This window comes from Mustela nivalis (genome assembly GCF_964662115.1).
Source record: "Mustela nivalis genome assembly, chromosome: 10".
NCBI lineage: Eukaryota > Metazoa > Chordata > Mammalia > Carnivora > Mustelidae > Mustela > Mustela nivalis.
In genome coordinates this window covers 14,968,958-14,993,067 of record NC_139029.1, presented here as the reverse complement: position 1 = coordinate 14,993,067, position 24,110 = coordinate 14,968,958, and the positions used below count along the sequence as shown (strand labels likewise).

The 24,110-nt window shown below is 39.0% G+C and overlaps 1 protein-coding gene across 5 annotated transcripts in view; it reads right to left on the bottom strand.

Moving 5' to 3' along the window:
• CDC42 (cell division cycle 42) overlaps positions 1-24,110 on the bottom strand; it is a 48,423-nt gene that overhangs the window by 10,510 nt on the left and 13,803 nt on the right. For all 5 annotated transcript variants that reach the window (XM_082684654.1, XM_082684650.1, XM_082684651.1 and 2 more), the window contains exons 2-3: positions 6,600-6,755; positions 3,755-3,827 (exon numbers count right to left, since the gene is read on the bottom strand). In XM_082684654.1, coding sequence (XP_082540780.1) covers positions 3,755-3,827; positions 6,600-6,704 — 178 coding nt within the window. In that variant the 5' untranslated portion in view covers positions 6,705-6,755. The remainder of the gene's footprint in view (positions 1-3,754; positions 3,828-6,599; positions 6,756-24,110) is intronic.

Sequence of the window (24,110 nt, the reverse complement as noted above, 5' to 3'; positions counted from 1 at the left end):
GTGTGTCAAAATGTAAAAATGTCTGACCCAGAAAAGGTCTTAATATAAAATACTGTGAACAGATCCCAAACATTAACAAAAGAAACTAAACTGTGGTGTGATCTGCCATACATAAGACTACCATGTCACTACCAGGACTATGACACACAAGTACAACCTTGAGAGACATCACCATGTTGTTTTAAGAGGAAAGGGAAAGTTGGGGGGTGGGGGGTAATAATATCCCCTTTCCCTAAGAATAAATACAAGCATATAGGAAGAGCTCTGTTTAGGATATACACTAAGACATCTCTGAATACAGATGCTTTTTCATTATTTTATTTATCTACATTTTTATTATTTTTCCCTAGAAGTAAAACCCACATCTTTGTAATAAAGAATAACATTTAAAAGTCGGACACAGGAAGGAACTGACAGTGGAGCAATGATTATAAACAATACAACAATTACAGAACAACTTAACATGATAAACATGTTAAGTAAAAAAAAAAAAAGCTAAATACAGAAGGAAATACACAATAGTACAACATGTGAAGGGGAAAAAAGAAGAAAATAGCTGTGGGGGGAATCTTATGAACAAAAATTTACTGTTGTGACCACAGAGACAGAAATAAAAGCTGTGACAGAGACAGCCCTGTGATCCCCCCCCCCTTTTTTTTTTAAAGTAGGCTCTAGGGACACATGGGTGGCTCAGTCAGTTAAGTATCTGCCTTTGGCTCAGGTCATGATCCCAGGGTGCTAGGAATGAGTCCTGCATCAGGACCCCTGCTTGGTGGGAAATCTGCTTCCTCTGCCAGCTACTCCCCTGGTTGCTCAGTCTTAATCTTTCTCTCACTCTCTCTGATAAATAAATAAATAAAATCTTTTTTTTTAAATGTTTTACAAAATAGGGGACGCCTGGATGGCTTAGTTGGTTAAGTGTCTGCCTTCAGCTCAAGTCACAATCTCCAGGTCCTGGGATCAAGTCCTATGCAGAGCTCCCTGCCCAACAGGGAGTCTGCTTCTCTCTCTTTCTCTCTCCCTCTGCCCCTCTTCCCTGCTCATTCTCTCTCTCTCTCAAAAAAATAAAAATAATTAAAAAAATGAATGAATGAATGAATGAATGAATACATAAATAAAATAAAAATTAAAAAATAAGTAGGCTCTGCCCCCAATCTGGAGCTTAAACTACCTTGAGGCTTAAATGATCCTGAAATCAAGAGCCGCATGCTTCACTGAGTGACCCAGCCAGGTGTTTCCACCTATCTCTGATCTTCAATGGTATTAAATGTATCGATAAGAGTTGCAGCCAGAACCTCCTAAACCCCTTATACATAAGCCATTAGCTTGGTTTAGAGACTGTATGAGAAGTACAGTCCTCCCTTGTCCGTTTTTGTTTCACACTTCAAAAAAAAAAAAGACAGAGAATTGTAGCCAGAGGTGAGACAGGAATGCTATAAAAAGAATTCAGAACAAAATTACAAAAAGTCAGCAGATTAAACGCAAATAGTCCAAGGCCATCTCAATGGGGATGAAAGCTTTAGCAGAAAAAAAAAACTGAGTTAATGGCATGACTTGAACCAGGGACAGGGACTCTGAAATTAAGGCCTCTGCAGAAGATACAAGTCTCCCCTTAAGTCTATCAAAGACAGAGAGTCACTATGGATGCCTACTGCCCCAATTCTCCAATGTTTGTCAAACCCCCCAACTTGCTGGGCTAGTAAAATCATTTCCTTAATGTTTTTTAACACCCAGAAAGATTCAGAATCTAACAGATGAAATAAATCAAATACTATTGTTAATTTTTCATTACATTTAGGAATAATCTATCCTTATTTAGCACGCCGTGCCTATAATATTTATAATAATCTGCCACATTAAAGAACATGATAGATTTGTTCTCTGATTCCAATTTAAAATGTGTAACTGATCTTAACCTTGGAACTTTTTTGTTGAAAAGCGTTAAGAATTTTATAAAGGTTATAAAAATACTGTTTGTGATAAATTAAAACATAAACAGAGGAAATCTAAGTTATCAGACTAATTGAAGCTTTGTATATAAAAGCCTGGGGTTGCTTCACTTGTCAGATCAAGCAAATTGAATTGATTAAAACAGAAAACTGAATATATTAAATTTATAAATGCAGATTAAAGTACCAGAAGATATTTAACACAGTTGTAAATGAGGTTGACTGGGATTAAAGTCTTGTCAACATAAGTTAAATAAACCAGTATTAATCAAGGGACCCTTGGCCACCTTGAGAATGATTTATTCGTAAAAGTGACTATTTTAATTTAAAAAATTTATTAAGTTATACAACTAAATTTAAAGCTTTACCCACTCCAAAACTAAATATTGAAGAGAAATAAAATATGTCCATACAAAGATTTGTGTACAAATGTACACAGCACCACTATTCACACACTTAAAAACTGGAACCCAAACATCTATCAACTTGTAGAGAGAGAACCAAATTGTGCTATAGTCACAATATGGACTACTACTCAGCAATTAGGAAAAACTACTGATACATACAAATAGATCAATCTCAAAACCATGATACTAAGTAAAAGAAACCAAGCACAAAAGACTACTAGGTTCCATTTATATGAAATTCTAAAAAAGCAAAACCACAATGACAGAAAGCAAAGCTGTGGCTGCCTGGGAAAGAACACAAGAAAATTTTTTAGGTGACAGACCTTGATAATGGTGGAGGTTACATGACTATATAGTCAGTAAAACTCAAACTGACACATAAAATGACTGAATTCTATTGTATTATACTTCACTTCAGCTAAAAAGCAAAATACTGATTAAATACTGATTTGAAATTTTAAAATAAAATATAAAATTAATTTTCAACCCCAAGAGGCCATAAGTTATCTTTTTTCTGCATACAGATTGCCTCCAAGGGCACACACAAACACAGAAAAATCCCTCACCTATAATGAAGTACAGGTCATTGTTTTTTCTATTTTCCAAGTTTCCTTCCGTACACCATTACTCTTGTAAATTTTAATTCATGAACATTTCAGGGCCTAAACCAACATTAGAAAGCCACTGATCTCTAAAATGAACTGCTTACCACTGTCCCACTGTCTCTCCATTTCACCCTCCCAACTAAATCTAGACAGTCCCTAAAGGTGAGCAGTACAGCACACTCCATCAGGGCAGTATGGCAGCTGGCAGAGAGGGAGAGGAGCACACATAAGATGTGAAGCACTTAGAATTCCTAAATATGAAAAGATTACCTTTCTGAAATTTTCCTTTGGCTAATTAAGCTGATAATAACCGAGACTACAGAGAGAAGTCAGAAATTAAGCTGTGCAGCCACTGTTAAAACAACGAGGAAATAACGCTGAGAAACTGGGTATACTTAAGGAAGAAAGCAATTTATTCCTTCAATTTCAAAAACTGACCTCAAAGGTCAATAATATGAGCTAGGTACTGGTTCATGTTCAAAGCAGTTTCAGATATAGTTAAAATAACAAACTATCTAAGAAGCTATCCGCACATGTACTTTATTTCACCCTACTTTATTTCCTTCCACACCATGCACCCAAGGAACTCCAAACTCCTATTGTGATTCCAGCTCTGGGACTGCCTCTTGAGTCAAGTATCAGCCATCACGATATCCAATCCTACTAAAGTATTAACAAAAGGCAAGTGGTTTACTAATATGCTAGTTTCCCAAAATGTCCACAAAAAAAAAGACAGACAACCAGCAACTGTTAATACTTATAGACTAAAACATAAAAGATACCAAGTTTTCACCTGCAGTATCAAAAAGTCCAAGAGTATATGGCTCTCCACCAATCATAACTGTGACTGCATAGTTGTCAAAAACCTAAAAACACAAAAATACAACATCATTAGTATGCAAGGGGATGGTCAAATTGGGATAGAACAACTCTTAAGTAAAGGCAATATTTCCTTCCTAAGACTTAAACCTCTCTTAGCCCAAATGGTTCTTATATAAAAAACCTTGCCAACTAAACCCTTTCATGAACTAAATGATTCTTGGGAAAAAGGGACAGGGAATGTACTCTGGGAGGTCTGCTCTACCCCAGCAGCCTGGATTAAAAGCCACAGAAAAGCTAGAGGTGTCACAGAAGCAGAGTCCCGAGCTACCCAAAACAAGTTTAAAACTTTGAGACAGTAAGCTTACAGTTTACCTTACCGCTCAATCTGATTTCTAAGAAATTAATTCTTCACAGACCCTTTCATTTTAATCTACAATTTAAATATCCTAGATCCATGAAAATCTTCTTCCTTTCAGGGTTCAAGACAAGAAGCGCCTTGTTACAAACAAGCCCATCAGAAAGAAATTAAGGTTCCCTCAAGTCAAGGAAAGTGTCCAAGAAAAGGCTGGCAGATTATTTGTTGAGATTTCATGAATAAAACTTATGTTACTGAATACAAACCACATGACTGAAGAGACCTTCTGTGACTAGATGCTTTTATTTTCGAATACTCTAAAACCCATGACAAACTCGGTATATACTAATATTGGTTGTGCTAAATTATTCGTGAAAATGGGAGGTAATGGTGCTAAATGAAAAAAGACCCAACGATAATTCATGGATTTTTCCGAACTGACAAATGAAAATCTTTCCAACTGACAAATGAAAATCTTTCCAACTAGAAGGATGTTATATTTTCAGATCAGCCCTGCTTCATCTAACTCTAACTTTCTGGTTCAAGCTTTAATGAATTGTTTGTAAACAAGAGTGAAAGCAAGGGCACCGGGCAGGTGGTAGTTAAAGGAAAGTCAGTTCTTGATAACAAGAACAAGAAAGAGGCACCTGAGTGGCTCCATCAGTTAAGTGTCTGCCTTTAGCTCAGGTCATAATCCCTGGGTCCTGGGATGGAACCCTTCGGCCTACTCCCTGCTCAGCAGGGAGTCTATTCTCCCTCTCCCCCTCTGCCCCTGCTCATGCTCTCTCTCTTGCTTATCTCAAATAAATAAATATTTAATAAAAAAAAAAAAACAAGGAAAACTATAATGAATGTGGTTAAGCTCTCAACCATATAGATTATTTTTTAAGTCATACCTAACCCGTCTTTCAGATACCCACATACAAACATGTATGAAACACCTGCTAGACCCCTTAAACAGAACACCTCATGACAGAAATCATAACACAGACTCAGAAATCATGTTTACAAGAAAATAATTTTAATGGAGACTGAAACGCCAAAATTCCAATAGCTGTCCTCACTCTGAAACAAGATTCCTGTATCTCTGAAAATCCCCTACAAGTCCCTCTTAACCTCAGAACTTTCCACTTACCATGTCCCAGTCACAAATGGGTCAATCCCAAAATATGATCTTATATTTAATTATACCTCAAATTCTCCCCCTCCAAGAAACTTAACCTTTCTGCTTCCTACAGCCTTGGCCTACTCACTTTATCTGCTTCGGGATATTATAAACTGTCAATTCTAATTAAACAAAATCACCAAGCCTTTAACCTGTATTCATTCTCTTAACAATGTTCATGTCTCTTAAGATTAACCTGAAGTATTCAGACATTTTCTTCCTTTTTACATCCAAACAATACTAATTTCATATTAATCATATATAGGTTCTTCATAACCCCTAAAATAACTCACTTAACATAGGTGCTTACTGAAAGCCAGGCCAACCCTAGCTCAGTGTGCATACTGAAGGAATGCCTGTGTTTAACAACATTATACCACTGGATTGGGTCACCCAACCTGGAACAAACAGTGGATCCTTCCAAACACATTCCTTCACAAGTCAGTGTCACTCCAAAGAACTCTTCTCTTTCACTTCATTGTCTTTGTTATTCCCATTTTCCCCCTACTCTTCTAAGGAGCTGATAAAAAGCATTTGTGGGGGGCACCTGGGTGGCTCTGTGGGTTAAGCCTCTGCCTTCGGCTCAAGTCACGATCTCAGGGTCCTAGAATCTCTGCTCAGCGGGGAGCCTGCTTCCCCCACCTCTCTCTCTGCCTGCCTCTCTGCCTACTTGTGATCTCTGTCTGTCGAATAAATGGATAAAATCTTTAAAAAAAAAAAAGAAAGAAAGAAAGAAAGAAAGAAAGCATAGCATTTGTGAGAGAGAATGCCCAAAGGCTTCTGCTAGTGTTCTCCTAACAAAAACAGGTCTCTGCCCTTTAAAAGCAATTTGGAGCTCCATTTACTGCTAAGACAACATCTCCATGAGATCCTCTTCTACCCCCTACAGAAAATAAACGGAGACACATACTACTTTCTCTGAAGTTACAAGACCCCAAAAAGCATCCTAGATCTCCAAGCACTGATTCCTCACTGGCCAAGTTATCCACCCACCTCCCCCAAAGTCATCTCATTCCAAGACACTGAGCATACTTCTCCAAACTGAGACCATCACTCTTTGAAGAATCTTGTCTATTGGAGTTTGGTCTCCCTGCACTTCTTGCAAACCCTTGTTATCACCCCTCTGACTCTTTACTGATTTTTCAGCTGTTAATTTTAAAGTGAATATAATTTACCCATGACAGATCTTTAAAAAGAGGACACAAAGGCAGACAAAAGAAAAATTTCAGTACACAGAGTTTTCAAAAGATCCAAATAGAAAACATTTCACTAGCAAATGGAAGCCTTTATACTTACAGTCGGTACATACTCAGATGGAAATTTGTTTGTTGTGTAGGATATCAGGAGACATGTTTTACCAACAGCACCATCACCCACAACAACACACTTAATTGTCTGCATTGCTGAAACAGTTTTGTATCCACTTAAAATACTTCAAAATTCAGTGATGACCTACAAAAAAGATGAAGGACATTTGTTTCATTTGTAGTGATATATTTATTTTTATTTCTTCTACTAGCAAAAGATTCATTCAGAGCAAGAACAGAACTAGCACCCCAACTACTGTGGCTGAAAGAACCTTAAAGGAAAAATTGTGACTAGTTTAAAGTCATAATAACAAATTAGAGTCAATTTTCTTAAGTTTCTGATCCCTGTTGTTTTCAACGTCTTTAAAAGTCCAAAGTAGTGTAAGGGGCAGCATATTTATTTCTATAATGAAAGAGAAGGAAGCATCTGTGTAATTCAGTTAAGTGTCCCACTCCTGATTTTGGCTCAGGTCATGATCTCAAGAAGTTATGAGATCAAGCCCTGTGCTCTGCACTGGGTGTGGAGCCTGCATGGGCTTCTCTCTCTCCCTCCCTCTCTCTGCCCCTCCCCCATTGCCAATGTGCTCTCTCTAATAACAAAATAAAAAAAAAGAAAGAGAAGAGGCCATTTCAGAATGAATCCCATGTAGTGTGCCACGTGACTGTGTGAAACTCTTCCTTCAGTTGTGTGTACATGTGCACGAATATATTTGTCCTAGACTGCAATACAGAAGTCACTGATTTAAAGGCTGGTCCATTTATCCACTCTTAGAGCTACAGTTACTCAGGCTGTAACCCACAGGCTACAGAGCACCACCACCAACCCCTTGTAACAGAGGAACTGGAAAAAGATCAGGGTGATCCCTGGTCTCAGCAGCTCTTTTGACACCAGGTTGCCTAGTTACTAACTCAATATTCATGGCACGAAGAGGCCAAAACCCACACATTTATAATAAAGAGATCACTCTAAAGCACACTGACTTATGAACAGATAAAATTAAGTTTACCTTACTATAGTTCTCCACTCTAAGAAGCTACTGATTACAAATGCACTGAAGATTTATTATATTTCATCAGTTCATAGATGCTTGCTTTCACATTTAAACATCTCTAAAATCAGGTGCCTGACTCAGTTGGTTAAGCATCTACCTTCTCCTCAGGTCATGATCCCAGGATCCTGGGATGGAGCCCCACACTGGGCTCCCTGCTCTGAGGGGAGTCTGCTTCTCCCTCTCCCTCAGCTCATCCCCTCAACTTGGGCTCCCCCATAAATAAAATCTCTTATAAATAAATAAACATCTCTAAAATCAGAACATGTCTTTACTGAAGGATTCTTAAAATCATTACCAGTCATCCCCCCCCCCCACATTCTGACATCTAAGAAATCAGGATAAATGGCATCTTAAAGCTAACGAAAAAAAAAATTTTTTTAAGACTTATTTATCTTAGAGAGAAAAAGCATGCACGCCGGGGAGGGGCAGAAGAAGGGGGAGAATCCTCAAAGCAGGCTCCCCACTGAGCATGATGCCCAACATGGGGCTCAATCCCAGGACCCTGAGATCATGACCTGAGCTGAAACCAAGGCCAGCCATGAACCAAGCCATTAATGAAAACTTTAAAATTTTTCTGGGAGAATAAAAAAGAAACATCATGCCCTGTATTCCTACATTTTAAGATAAAGTCCTAGTTCAATTACAATCCTGAAGGGGTTGCCAAAACCACCACCTTACTAAACATAAAAATGTCAGAACCACCTAACTGGGCTGACTGCCATGCCTACTTTGTCCTACAGTATCCATCACAACTCTTAATCATGATGAGTTACAAATTGTTAACATCTCTGTAGATACAGTAGGAGTAACTTACAGGAAATATACACTCTCCCATTCCTCATCAAAATCATCCTGATTGTATTTCTCTTTATTTAACCTCCTTTTATCTTGTTCTTTCCCTTCTGCTTATAATGCACTGAAGAAGCACTTATACTAATATAATATTAAAGGTTAAAGATCTTAAACCCTAAACTAAATCAAAATTATTTATCAAAATAATTTAGCACACCGAGTACAAATTATAGAGAATTACTCCTAAAGAATGTCTTTTACATAATAATAAAGAAGAGAAAAGAAGAATAGCTGTCTTCTCACGCTCCTCAATCTACTGCTGAAAAAAAGCGTAATGTTCTGGTTAAAAAAAAATAATAATAAGGTCTTCTGTAGAATTTCTTTTCAATTCACAGTGAAGAAAAGAAAGGTAAGCAGAGAACTCTGATCATTCTACAGAATATTTTCCAGGTGCCTACAAATCTATTTCAAGTTCAGTCCTTCTATCTTCTATTTCTCCTGATTATTGTTACCAGGTGATTTTTTTATGTAGAGTTTAATCAACAATACTGGGCAGAAAGTAATCATCGACCACTGTGGCAGAGACTGCTAGCGGTCTGCCAGTTCTTCCTTTCTTCTTTAGTAACAGAATTTTCACTTAAGCATGTGGTCCCCAATAAAGAGAGACTACATTTCCTAAATTCCTTTGCAGCTGGATGTGACCACTGTGATTAAGGGGAGTGGAAATTACAGATGAAACAACCTTCAAGAGTCGCCTTAATAGCAAAGGGAACAGTCTCCCTGCTCCAGCCTGTAGGCTGGAATGCAGACGTGATGATGAGAGCTGACGCAGTCATACTGAACCACAAGACACAAATTACATGTTAAGGATGAGTAACATAATAGGAAGGGCCAGCCCTGGACCGCCTCCAGGACTCTTAAAGAAGAAAGAAAGAAATTTCTCTTCCATTAAGTCCCTAGTATTTTGGATTTCTCTGTTACAACAGCAGAATTGATATCCTAATTACTATCTTTCACAGACTCTAAGAAGCCAATGATTTTTAAATATATCCTAAATTTAGAAGTGTTAAATGCAGAAGAAAACTGTATTAGCATCACAGAAATTCTAGTAAATTACAGTAAAACTGACCACTTTTGAGGGCTCTTTCAAAAACATCTAAGGTAAATGCTTCTTCTAAAATTTTAATTATGGTTGAAATCAAATTGTCATCCCTACCTATAAAGCTCCTTATTTTCATTCTGTATACCATACTAACAAGAAAATACAAAATCAACAGGCCACTTATAAGCTTCAAAATTCTAATGGGGGGAAAAGCCACCATTTCTTGAAATTTTTGTAAGATTCCCTAGGGAATAAGAAAGCCGACACTGAGAACAAGAAGTTCCCATGATCCGAACTATGAATATGACTGCCTCATGTGCTAAAATCACAACTACCACAAGCTGTGATGGACAAGGCTGGAGCTAGTCTAAAACACTCCAGAGAAGTGCTTTCATTCATAACTGTATTTAAAAAGAATAATTTACATCAGATTCACACTGAATTCCCTTTTTTATATATTAAAAATATAATTGGAAATTCCACCAAAATTAGCAGTCTTCAGCAGCCCATCACAAACAGCAGTCTTAGAATACGGTTCTGTCTGTGCAAACTTTAAACTTAGTATCTCAAGGCGCCTGGGTGGCTCAGTGAGTTAAGCCTCTGCCTTTGGCTCAGGTCAAGGTCTCGGGGTCCTGGGATCGAGCTCCGCATCGGGCTCTCTGCTCACCGGGGAGCCTGCTTCTCCCTCTCTCTGCCTGCTTCTCTGCCTACTTGTGATCTCTGCCTGTCAAATAAATAAATAAAATCTTTAAAAAAATAATAAAAATAAACTTAGTATCTCTCTCTGACACCAGTGAAGAATAAGAATATGTTAATGAGATCACTTTTGGGGTGTCTGGGTGGCTCAGTTGGTTAAGTGCCCACCTCCTTGGGTTTCTGCTCAGGCCACGATCCCATGGATTGTGAGATCCATCTCTGAGTCGGGATCCGTGCTCCACTGGGAGTCCACTTGAAGATTCTCTCCTTCTGCCCCTTCCACCACTCTCTTTCTCTCTCTCTCTCTCTCTCTCTCTCTCTCTCAAATAAATTAATCTTTAAAAAGAGAGGGGAAATCATTCTGGCCACCAGGAAACTTCCAACTGTGAAGTAAAACATATGGATACAACACAATTTGTACTAGAAGAAATCTACAATCTAAGTTTGGGAACAAAGGTAACACTATTTCAAATGGGCTCATAATCTTTCAGCATTTTTTTTTTAAATTAGGTTCTACTCCCAGCATACACAGGTCTTGAACTCATGACCCAGAGATCAAGACTCAACCCTAGATAAAGAGTCAAGACACAAAACCAACTGAGTCACCCAGGTGTCTCTCCTCTCTGTATTCTTAAGCACAAATTCATTAAAACTAAATGACAAACTTTCTGAGGGCAATCTTTAAGGTTTTCCAATGGAAGGTAATAGATTGTGTAACGGAGATGTGTTCTGAATTAGTCTGGCTAGATCACTGAACAAACGTTACTATTTTCAGAACTTTCAGAAGTCTGTATCTTTTCCTGTACCAGAAGAATAAACAGCCCCCCAAGTCACCTGGGTCCTTCTTTGTGTGTCCTGCCTAAAAAGCTGGAAAAGAATATCCAAAGTACATGAACTTCATTTATAAGTAACAGTAATGTTCTTAACTTTGAAGTCAGGAAAACTGGGTTTTTTGTTTTTTGTTTTTTAAAGATTTTATTTATTTATTTGACAGACAGAGATCACAAGCAGGCAGAGAGGCAGGCAGAGAGAGAGGGGAGGAAGCAGGCTCCCTGCGGAGCAGAGAGCCCGATGCGGGGCTCTATCCCAGGACCCTGGGATCATGACCTGAGCCAAAGGCAGAGGCTTTAACCCACTGAGCCACCCAGGCGCCCCAGGAAAACTGGGCTTTAATCTCTGCTCAGCACTTACTAGTGACCTGGGCAAGGTTCTTAACCTCTTTTTGCCTAAGTGTTTTCATTTGTAAAACAGAACTAATTACATCAACACCCTGCACGGCTGTTATACTGTTATAAAGATTAAATAAAAAGACCTCACAGCTCATAGCACATATCCAATATACAAAAATTCATCTACCAAGTGTGCTAGTTAAAATCGATCCTATTTCACATCATATTTTCATCCTGTGGGTCAAAACTTAAACTGGTGGATTATTACCGAATCAAAACTTTTCACAGTTTGCACATAATAGGTATACCAAAAATGTAAGTTAAAATGAACCGAATATATTTGCTATTTAGCTAATGACGCACACACAAAAATAAATGAAATAAGAAATCCACCCAAATATTTCTTCCCCTGAAGACTTCTGAACTTTTCTTTTGTTATTTCCTGTAACTTATTTCTGTATTTTACAGAGTAGTTCCTAAAAATAAGTTACCTAACAGGTGTTAACAAAATAATTTATTATGAAAATACAGCCAATCACTACTGTTAAATGACTAATTATTTAAATGTTTTTAGTCTATAAATCATCACTACCTACATGTTTGAATTCAGCCTCTAAATCAGTAATTCCAAAATTATCAGACCACCAGAATTACCTGGAATGGGTTTATTAACAATTCAGATTCCTAGATCCTCACCCCAAATCTTAAATCAGAACTCAACACTCCTGGGGCACCAGGGTGGTTCAGTGGGTTAAAGCCTCTGCCTTCAGCTCAGGTCATAATCCCAGGGTCTTGGGATGGAGCCCCCTGCATTGGGCTCTATGCTCAGCAGGGAGCATGCTTCCTCCTCTCTCTGCCTGCCACTCCGCCTACTTGTGATCTCTGTCAAATAAATAAATAAAATCTTTAAAAAAGAAAAAAAAAACTCAACACTCCCTACATAATCCTAATGTACAATGAAGCTTGAGAACTACTACTTCACATGATAGCAAGACAAGGAATACCAGCAACATGAGAACATTTTAGATCATCTAGAAGTGAACTTCTAAAAGTAGAATCAAAATTACCTACATGAATTAGGGGTATCAACAAGGCATTTTACATATTTAGTAAGGAAAAACTCATGTTAGATACTGAGAGCGCATGAATCAAGATACTTCAGAGCTGCTTCAATTACTGGCTTAACCTAATAGTGTTCCCAACTAATAATAATAGGAGCAAATACTTAAATAGTTCTTACTATGTGCTATATACTATTCTAAACATATTACACACTTTTGTACATTTTGCAGGTAAGAAAAGTGTGAAGCTCGGTAAAGTTAAGTTGGCCAAGATTACTCAACCAGTTAATGGCAGAACTGGAATTTAAATCCAAGTGGTATGACTGCCAAGCCCCTGCTCTAAAACACTATACTAGTCACTACCTCTCCTGAGAAGTGACAGTGATTAAAACAAACATGATTACTGCAAATGGAGTGGCAAGTATATACCTATGACAGCTGCCAGCACTGGGAAGAGGAAGAGAGAGGAGGAAGCAACAAACAGAGGCTAAGTTCATTTCCTATTTATTTCTTCACCCTGTAGACAACTACTAGTTTTTATTGGGAGACGAGAACAGGAATTAGTAAGACAGGGTTTGCTCTTCCCCTTTCTATATTCCCATAAATCTTCCATTTCTTTGTCTTCCTGACCTAAACTCAGCAATTTGTCAGAAACTGGTTTTGGGTCCCCTGCTAAAAGCATTGGTTCAAGAGTCAGACTGGGTCTACCACTCTAGCTATATGACCTTAATCAAGTTACTTGTCTGTGACTGTTTTCCCTTCTCTAAAAATGAAAATAGTTAAGACCTTCTTCATAAACTATGTTGATTAATACATGTAAAGAATTTAGAACAGTGCCAGGCATACAGTAAATGCTTACTAAATGTTAGCTATTACTCCTGAATAATTAAAGGCACTTTTAAGCCAATATAAATTTGTAAAATACCAACAATTCCAACCCACTTAGAAAAGAACACGTAAATTTTTTTATTTCCAAAATAATTATAGTACTCATTGTTCTTATTACAAATGTAGTAAATTTAGCTGCAACTACAAAGTGGTCAAGCCACAATTTAATTAAGACAATTCTACCAAAAATTTGACATGTATTAAGAAGTCACCAGACGAGCCACAGATGGGGAAGGAGCAGGCAACCAGGGAAAAGACTGTGGCTTTGCAATACATAAAACGCCAGCTTCAGCAACATGGAAGTAACTAGGACAGACATGTCTGTGTCCTATGTTAGCTTCCTTTTCAAAACATGTCCAATCACTACAGCAGCAAAGAGGCTATGTAGTACCAATTACCATTTTGCTATCTAGAGCATCTAGAAAAGTTATTTTACATCAATAACTAAACACTCTTTAATACTGAAGTTCAGTTATACTAGCACTTAGAACTGGGGCTGGGCAACTTTTAGCATAAAAAGTGATTCTGCCAATCACAAGCAAAATAAATTATGAAATAAGGAGTATCTACCATATTCCTTCCCAGTATCCACCATTCCACCACAGAGCCACAATAAAACCTCTATCTCTTAGGTTCTTAAATGCTTGAGAAGTCCAATTACCTGTTGAGAATATCAGAACTCAGCCCTTTTAAGTTTTCTAGAGTCCTGGAGCTCTAAATTTGAAGTCATGGAACCCTCTCTGTAGTATCATTATTACTGGCTAGCTGCCCACTAAACTCCACCAGACAATCCAGTCCCTAGGGAAAAGATCTGTATGGGGGAAAAGGAGGCTTCCTAGCTACAGATGCCCCATGCTCAGTGGTTCATTCTAGGCACATACCATAAACAGTGCATGAAAAGATTTGAAGATTAAGTTTTGCTAATAACAAGCATCTTTTGCAAAAGATGTATTTCTCAATTAGATTATAAAACTCGTGTCAAATATTAACAGTAAACAAACTGAATGAAAAGCAAGTTTAAAAAAGTAGAAAAGAAAAATAAACATATAAATAAACAAATAAAGCAAGTAAAATTTTTGGCACTTTCACTGTAGTAAATATAAGTTTTTGGTCTTTCTCCTGAGTTCCTGGTACAGAGCTACTAAAATCCCTGGAATTTCCAAAAGACAGGAGTGTAGTGTCTTTTGTCTTTCATAATGCCCCTTCCATCACAGAAGAGTTTATGCTAAAGTAACTTAGGGTGACAGTACGATGGGGCCCCCAACAGTTTCAGGAAGGGACTGCTGACCAGAAAGATCGAGTGATTAAAGGGCTGGAACTTTACCAACCTTAGCAAGGGGCACTGGGAAGCCCACTGGAGACTGAGCTCCGTGAAAACTCCTGAACAGAGATCTAGAACAAGTTGGTGAACACAAGCATGTGGAGGAGTGTGCCATGCAGAGGAAGGACAAAGTAGCTTTGTGCACTACCCCCTCCCCACACCTTGTCTATACATCTCTTCCGTTTGACTACTGAGTTTTTCCTTAACAATAAATGAGTAAATGTATTTCGAGTTCTGTGAGTCATTTTAGTGAACTGTCAAACCTGAGGGGGTTCAGGGGAACAGGCTAGGCAAAAGGCCAGACAGAGTGAGCACCCCATTTATAACTGGTGCCTGAAATGGAAGCAGTCTTGTGGGATAAGCTCTTAAAACCATGGAGTCTATACTCACTCTTAGAGTCAGTGTCAGAATTGAAGAGACATAAGTGGTATCAGAAAAAAAAGACAGTTTTCACACCAAGGTGAAATACACCAAAAATAATACTGTTTTCATCCTAAATACATTTCACCCTGAAGTAACCCATTTCATACCGAAGATACAGGAAAGAAGAGGCACTACACAAATCAAGACAATAGTGATCCTGAACTTCACAAGCCTTCCTTACCTATCCAATGGTGTGGCTGCAGGATTAGACAAAATAAATAAAATCAGCATCACCCGTCTCTCCTCAATCAAATCAGTCATGTCAGAGAGTATGTTATATAACCTTTTGCTGTAAATTATAGTAGCACATGCAAAGCGTAGTATTTTAAACATTTGCCCATGTGACTGTTAAGTAACCCAAAACAAAGTACTCAAACTACAGAGATGTATCCCATGCATTCATTCACATGTATACAGGTCTTCTAACACATCATCTTGTTTGGTTTTCCTATTATACCTCCATCATAATTACCTTCCTCCCCCAAAACAAACAATATACTATAAAAGGAATATTTCTAACTTTGAAATAAATGTTAAGCTTCAAACAAAATTTAAGAGAGGTCAATTATGAGTTCACCCGATATTACATAAAGGAACCAAAATAAATAATAAGAACTTTTTTTTAGAATTGAAATACCCTCTCATGAACTAACTTAATCCCATCATTTTGCAGTTAGTCTGGCCTAAAAGCAAAGGGCTTATCCCAAAACCAGATTGTTAACACCCAGGTATCCTGCTACTCTTTTCCAACTCTTCAGACTTCAAGCAAATAAAGAACAAACCACATAAACATCATTCTTTTCCAACTTTATAATTTGTTTTCAGAGTCCTCAGTAAACAGCAAATAATCTTAGAAATCTTTGGCATGCATTCAAAAAGCCAAAGCAATACAGCTACTGCTCCAAGTGATTTGCCCTAATTAAAATACAAAAGAAGCTTAATATGATCAACAGTTTGCCTTAGTTTTCAATAGTAAGCATATCCACTCCAATTTGGAAAATAAAATTAGAATTTTGTAAAATATTTTTCAATTACTAAAAAGCAGACAACCCTGTGTTGGTAAAGATAGTCCCCCACCTCCCCCACTCCCACCTGGGGGGTCCCTTAGGTCCCTTACATGTCTGGCTGGGTAAACTAAGAAATGCAAGGTCCTGACCACCCCACCCAGGCCATGCTGTATGGGTTATGTTCGCAGCGAACGATCTTGAAAAATATAGTAATGTCTCCCTCTAGGACAAAGAGCAGTGTTACTTCCTGCTTGCCATTAAACAGTGGGTTCCCCAAGCTCAACTTGAGCTCCTAAGCTGTGACACAAACCCACTGCATCTCCCCATGGAAGTCTTAGGGGCAAAGAGAAGCAATACAGACACTGATCTGCTGCTGGCTGTGCATTTAGTAATTAAATCTTTGCCTCTGACCCAGAAGTCTCATGTCTTCAGCCAGCATCCATAGAACAATACCAGGCTAATCTATTAGCTTTAAGGAGAGTAAAATAAAATCCCAAACCTATTTACTTGATTGAACTTTGTGAGACATCATCATTTTGTTGTGAATATAAGTTTTGTATGGAAATAATAAAGCTTCGTTTCTTATACTAACTACCAGATACATGGTTTTAAATATTTTATTCATTACTTAAATTTTTTCTTTATAGAAAATCCTCTGGAAATAATCTTAAAGTTTTCTTTCTACACCTCTCCTCCACACTCCCAAGCCAGCTAGCACATCTTCTCTAGAAATTGGTTATTTTAGTTTGTTTATGTTTCCATCTTCTAGGTGTCTATTTTAACAGGAAGAAATTAGTGAAGGCCAGGAAAGGGGTGAGCATATAAAAATGGCGGAAATTATGTATTATTGTTTTGCTTTAAGGTAGTAAAGCTAATAAAATTTTTAACTTAAAAAAAACCTTATTTTGTTCTCTCCTATCCTTGAAAAGCTGTGAATAAATTATTTTCCCCCCAAACTCCTCTTAATCACTCCTAGCATTAAGTCATTACAGAAATTTAAAGGACAAAGTCTTCATGGTACATGTCCAAAAGCCCTGTTGCTTTTCTCTTGTTGATTTTCGACAAAAGACTGGTAGATATTTTACCAAAAAAAGGTCAAAAAAAAAAAAATCAAGAGAAGTAGACCCAGTCAGAATATAAGTCATAACAGCACTACTACAGCTTTTCACTGCTATAAGATACTGGGGCTTCTCCTCTAAATGTACTTTTCAGATGCTGCATAAAACAAAAGTACCTTTGGGTTTCTGACAAATACATAGCATCTTGAGTTCTTTGAGCAAACGTCTCTCACAGAATGGCTGCAAAACTCCCAGTTATCTCCAGCTGCCGATTACATGCATCAGTATAGGGGCACCTGTATGGCTCCACTGGTTAAGCGTCCAACTCTTGATTTTGGCGCAGATCATGATCTCATCAGATCTGAGCGTGGAACCTGCTTGGGATTCTTGCTCTCCCTTTCCCTCTGCTCCACCTCCTACCACCCTCCCGCCCTCCCCCTCTACCACCGCTTCCCTATACATGCACACTCCCTCAAAAAAAAAATTTTTTTTTAAAAAGACATTAATAAATGCAGAGTGTCAGATGGCAAATATTAACCACTCATTAAAGCAATTATTCAAATTCCTCCATTTTCTGCCACTTGTGAAAGAAACTGATACATGTGAAATCACAAACTACATTAAGAGAGAAGGGTTCGGGACGCCTGGGTGGCTCAGTTGGTTAAGCAGCTGCCTTCGGCTCAGGTCATGATCCCAGCGTCCTGGGATCGAGTCCTACATCGGGCTCCTTGCCGAGCAAGGAGCCTGCTTCTCCCTCTGCCTCTGCCTGCCATTCTGTCTGCCTGTGCTTGCTCTCTCTCCCCCCCTCTCTCTGATAAATAAATAAAATCTTAAAAAAAAAAAAGAGAGAGAGAAGGGTTCTATGGGTCCTGGGGTAGACAAAACTGAAGCAGCACTCATAAAGATCTTGAGTCTACATGGGAAAAGATGATGTCTTCAGTGCTAGTAGTTTCCTGTGTCAGCTTCATTTATGAAAATGACTTCATTCTAAAATGTCTGATCCAGTAAGAACTCAAGTCCTTATTTTTATGATAAAGTTGAGTTTGCCTCAAATTGGCAAAAACCAAGGGATACTAGCCAGAGTCATCATTTTATATTATACTTGTGACCCAAAAAAAAAAAGCTTAAAAATTAAAGTAGTAAGGATTTAAATAAGATCATTTTTAAGGGGCGCCTAGGTGGCTCAGTGGGTTAAAGCCTCTGCCTTCAGCTCGGGTCATGATACCAGGATCCTGGCATCGAACCCCACATCAGGCTTTCTGCTCAGCAGGGAACCTGCTTCCTCCTCTCTCTCTGCCTACTTGCAATCTCTGTCAAATAAATAAATAAAATCTTTAAAAAAAAGAATAATTTTTAAATTTAACATTTCCAGGGCACCTGGGTGGCTCAGTCGTTAAGCGTCTGCCTCCGGCTCAGCTCATTATCCCAGGGTCCTGGGATCAAGCCCCACATCAGGCTCTGTTCGGCAGGAAGCCTGTTTCTCCCTCTCCTACACCCCCTGCTTATGTTCCCTCTCTCCCTGTGTCTCTCTCTGTCAAATAAATAAATATTTTAAAATTAATTAATTAGTTGATTGATTAATTTAACATTTCCAAAAAAATTGGTATAACTGAAGAGTATATAATAATGTATAAGAGTATTATTTAATTAGAAGAAAACTTTTTCCTCAAAATATTCAAGACCTGTAAATTAGGGAGGAGAGGAGAGGGACATCCAAAATATATTCTCCAACAAGACAGACAGCGTCAACAGATGAAACTATAGGAGTTACTCCATAGATCATACATTTACAAGACAGTATGTGCTTAACAGTGAGAAAGCCTCTGGGTGTGTTCTCTGTAACAAGAACCACTTCACAGTGTAAACAGGTACTAGTAGTATTGTGTTCAAATTACAATTCCAGGAGGAAAGGCACAACTTGACAAAAAAAATTTTTTTAGATCCTAAGGTCATGTGCAATAATACCAACAAACTTTTTTTTTTTTTTAAGATTATTTATTTATTTATTTGACAGACAGAGATCACAAGTAGGCAGAGAGGCAGGCAAAGAGAGAGAGAGGAGGAAGCAGGCTCCCGGCTGAACAGAGAGCCCGATGTGGGGCTCGATCCCAGGACGCTGGGATCATGACCTGAGCCGAAGGCAGAGGCTTTAACCCACTGAGCCACCCAGGCGTCCCACCAACAAACTTTTGATAACAGTCTTGATCTACTTTTCCACATAGAAGGGGACTTATGCACTTAACCATCTAATAAGTACCATCATTATCCTATACCTAGCCTTATCCCTCCTGCGCCTGGAACAAAGTTCAGGTCTCCTTGGAGCAACAACCCTAAGTGGAATAGCCAGAAAATAAACAAGTAAGTTAACACCTACACCACTCTGTAACATTACTGACACCCTCATATGCAATTTTTCCACTCTGGTCTCTTAATTAAGGGCAGTATCGTTCTATACTCTTGAGAAAAGGCAAGGAGATATTAAACATATTCAAAGTTCCCCTTAGTTTCATGAAAAAGAACAGATAACTATGGGCGCCCGATTGACTCAGTCAGTAGAGTATGAGACTCTTGGTATCAGGATGTGGAGTTTAAGCCCCACATTGGGTGTAGAGATTACTTAAAATCAAAATCTTTAAAAAACAACAACAACGGGGCGCCTGGGTGGCTCAGTGGGTTAAGCTGCTGCCTTCGGCTCAGGTCATGATCTCAGGGTCCTGGGATCAAGTCCCGCATCAGGCTCTCTGCTCAGCAGGGGGCCTGCTTCCCTTCCTCTCTCTCTGCCTGCCTCTCTGCCTACTTATGACCTCTCTCTGTCAAATGAATAAATAAAATGCTTAAAAAAAAAAAAAAAAAAGAACAGATAACTAAAGACACCAGCATTTTTGCTTATCCCAAATCTCAAATCTGAATTTGCCACAGCTCTGAGGTCTAGACAGAGAGAAAGAACAGGGAAAAAACAGGACCAAAATTGTTCCACCAGATTCCAGGCATCTTATTCTGCCCTTCCAATCAACTGCTGACTGCCTGGTACTATTTGAATTATCCAATATGGTGTGTACTTATTTCAAAGTCTAAGCCTTTATTCACATCATCTCTCTAAACCCTGGATGTCAGGCGTTACAACTCCTCCTATTTCTATTCTAGCTTTCCACCCCCAATTCCCACCTTTTCTGAGACACCTTCCCTAACTATTACAGCTATCAAAAACTGCCCTGCCCCAATTCTCTGAACCCCCATAGCAAGACCCTTCTTAGTCCTTAGATCTCATTTCATACCCCTCTCCCCTTCGCTTCCCATGCTCTAACTACATATGGGCTTCTTTCTATTCCTCCAATATGCCCTGTCCGTCCTGCAGGTTATCATCGATACTTGCTGGTACTGGTCCCCTGCTCTGAAAGCTGCCGACTTCTTTGGATCTCGGCTCAAATCATCCTCTTCTCAGAAAAGCCTCCCCTGAGCACATTATCCCCAGTAGTATCCAGCTTCTGCCCTCCTTACTTCTCTCATATTACCCTGTTTATTTCCTTTACAATATGGTCATAATCTATAATTATCTTGTTTATTATACTGCAATAAAGGAGACATAAAAAATAAAGAAATCTCTATAAAGGCAGGGCCTCTGCTGTGTTGCCAGAAAACAGTTCAATACTGAACACACAACAGGCCCTTGCTGAACCAATGACTCACAAAACTCCGTACTTGATCATGCTAGTTTTTTTCACGTGTCTATTCTAATAGATTTTAAGCTCCGAAAAACTAGGCTTGCACTTCCCAAGGGACCTAATGCAGTACTGACTTTATATTAAGGAGAAATTTTTTTTAATTACATTCAAAATAAAAAACTTTTTAAAAACCTTGCTGACTGAAGTTAATAACATGAAAAAAGCACGGGATTTCTGAAGAGAAGCAAATATGGGTTCAAATCTTAGCTCCATTTCAACGTTCACGTTCCATTTCAAGTTACTTCACTTCTACACCTTAAATTTCTCATGTAGGCAGTAACATCTAACTTATAAAACCGCCATAAAGAGAAACAATATATATAAAGCAACTAAATAGATCACTTGGCACAGAATAAACACCTAATATGCCATTCTCATCCCCAACTAAATTTGCAAAACCAAAATGGCCCTACAATAAAGATCAGAACTACAATTGTTCAATGAAATCATCGAAACACTATAAATAAGAGGAAACTCAGAAAAATCCTCACTTCTACTTGACAGGCTTATTTGCTAAATTAATCCTTTCTAAAATCCTCACACTCTGATCTTGAAGAGCAGTTTAAACTAAATGTCATGTTCGTAGTGAGAGGATTCCGAGTCTTACAGAAAGGGTTGTAATCCAACTCTATTTTAAGAAGAGATAAACTAACAAAACTCTACAAGTATTTACTGTAGAATAATGTGCTCAAGGAAGACAATCTAAGAGTAGTAATCAAGCACAGAGGCTTTCAAGTCAGCAGCCCTGAACTCATATCCTCTTCTTGTGCAACTTTGGGCAAGCTAGTCAACCCCTCTAAGGGGTGCCTGGGTGGCTCAGTCAGTTGAGCGTCTGCCTTCACTCAGGTCATGATACCAGGGTTCCAGGACTGAGCCCCATATCAGGCTCTCTGCTCTGCAGGGAGTCTGCTTCTCCCTCTGCCCCTCACCCCTCTCCTCTGCTCTCTCTCTCTCAAATAAACATTAAATTAATTTAGTTAATTAAATTAAATCTTTAAAAAGACTGTTTCTCGGGGCGCCTGGGTGGCTCAGTGGGTTAAAGCCTCTGCCTTCGGCTCAGGTCATGATCCCAGAGTCCTGGGATCGAGCCCTGCATCAGGCTCTCTGCTCCGCAGGGAGCCTGCTTCCTCCTCTCTCTCTCTCTGCCTGCCTCTCTGCCTCTGTCAAATAAATAAATAAAATCTTTAAAAAAAAAAAAAAAAGACTGTTTCTCCATCCATAAAATAAATAGTATTAACATCACAGGCTGTAAGAATTAACTGGGTTACTCTTCTGTACAGCACTTTACACTCAAATATGAACTCTTTTTTATCATCATAAAGCAACCCAAATAACCAATCAATTTAGAATCTGATTATCTAGACAATCTTGTATAGGGGATTGTGTTTATACTACATCAGAGTGCTAGGTGACAGCCAATCACTTACTCTTCAAAACAAAATCTGGTTTTAGATTAGGACATAATACACAAGGCAAATTTCTGCTTTCAAAACAAGAGAAAAATAAGAAACAAGGCTTCCCCATCTGGGCCAACACCTACCAAAAAAAAATTTTTTTTTTAAGATTTTATTGTTTATTTGACAGAGAGAGAGAGATCACAAGCAGGCAGGGAGGCAGGCAGAGAGAGGAGGAAGCAGGCTCTCCACAGAGCAGAGAGCCCGATGCGGGGCTCGATCCCAGGACCCCGAGATCATGACCTGAGCCGAAGGCAGCAGCTTAACCCACTGAGCCACCCAGGCGCCCAACACCTACCAAAATTTAACATGTACATTCTATGACCAGTAACTCCACTTCTCCAAGTATGCAAAGAGGTAAGCATAGGGATGTTTACCACAGCCTTGCTTACAGGAACAAAAACAGGAGACTACCTACGTGTAAACTAACAAGAGAATGGTATGTTATATCACAAAGAAATATTACACAACTATTAAAAAGAATGAGCCACAGTGCCTGATATAGACAAAACTGTGCCCCCCCCCCAATTTTTATTGTTGAAGTTCTAACCCCCAGTACCTCAGAATACGACTGACAGTATTTGGAGACAGAGCCTTTAAAGAAGTAATTAAGGTAAAAAATGAGGTCATACTGGTGGGCCCTAACCCAGTATGGCTGGTGTGCTTATAAAGAGATTAGCACACAGACAAAGAGGAAAGACCAGATGAAGACACTAAACGTGTCAGCTACCTACAGCCAAGAAAGAAGCCCTCAAAGGACTAGCCCTGTCAATACTTTGATCTTGGGCTTCTAACCTCCAGGAGTACCAGGAAATAAATGTCTACTATTTAAATCATCTATGGGGCACCTGGGTGGCTGGGTTAAAGCCTCTGCCTTCCGCTCGGGTCATGATCCCAGGGTCCTGGATTGAGACCCACATCGGGCTCTCTGCTCAGAAGGGAGCCTGCTTCCTCCTCTCTCTCTCTGCCTGCCTCCCTGCCTATCTGTGATCTCTGTCAAATAAATAAATAAAATCTTTAAAATAAAATAAAATAAAATGCAGGAGCAACCTGGGTGGCTCAGTGGTTAAGCATCAGGCATCAGGCTCCTGCTTCTCCCTCTCCCTCTGCCTGCTGTCCCCCCACTTGTGCTCACTCTGTCAAATAAAGAAAATCTTAAGAAAAAAAAGTTTTTAAAATGCAAACTACACAGAGCACCTGGGAGGCTTAGTCAGTTAAGCATCGGACTCCTGATTTTGGCTCAGGGTTGTGGGATCAAGCCCCACATCAGGCTCCACTCTCACTGGGGAGTTCACTTAAGATTCTCTCTCTCCCTCTCCATCTGTCCCTCTTAAAACATTTGTAACCCCCTTTAAAAAAATAATTCCAGGGGTGCCTGGGTGGCTCAGTGGGTTAAAATCTCTGCCTTCGGCTCAGGTCATGGTCTCAGGGTCCTGGGATCGAGTCCCCCATCAGGCTCTCTGCTCAGCAGGGAACCTGCTTCCTCCTCTCTCTCTCTGCCTGCCTCTCTGACTACTTGTGAACTCTATCAAATAAATAAATAAAATCTTTTAAAAAAAATTAAAAAATAATTCCACTTTAGACAATTTATCCAAAATGGATAAAATATCAAGAAAGGCTCCTGGGTGGCTCAGTCATTAGAGGAGTCTGCCTTCCACTCAGGTCATAACCCCAGCGTCCTGGGATCAAACCCTATATCAGGCTCCCTGCTCTGCGAGGAGCCTGCCTCTCCCTTTCCTACTCCCCCTGCTTGTG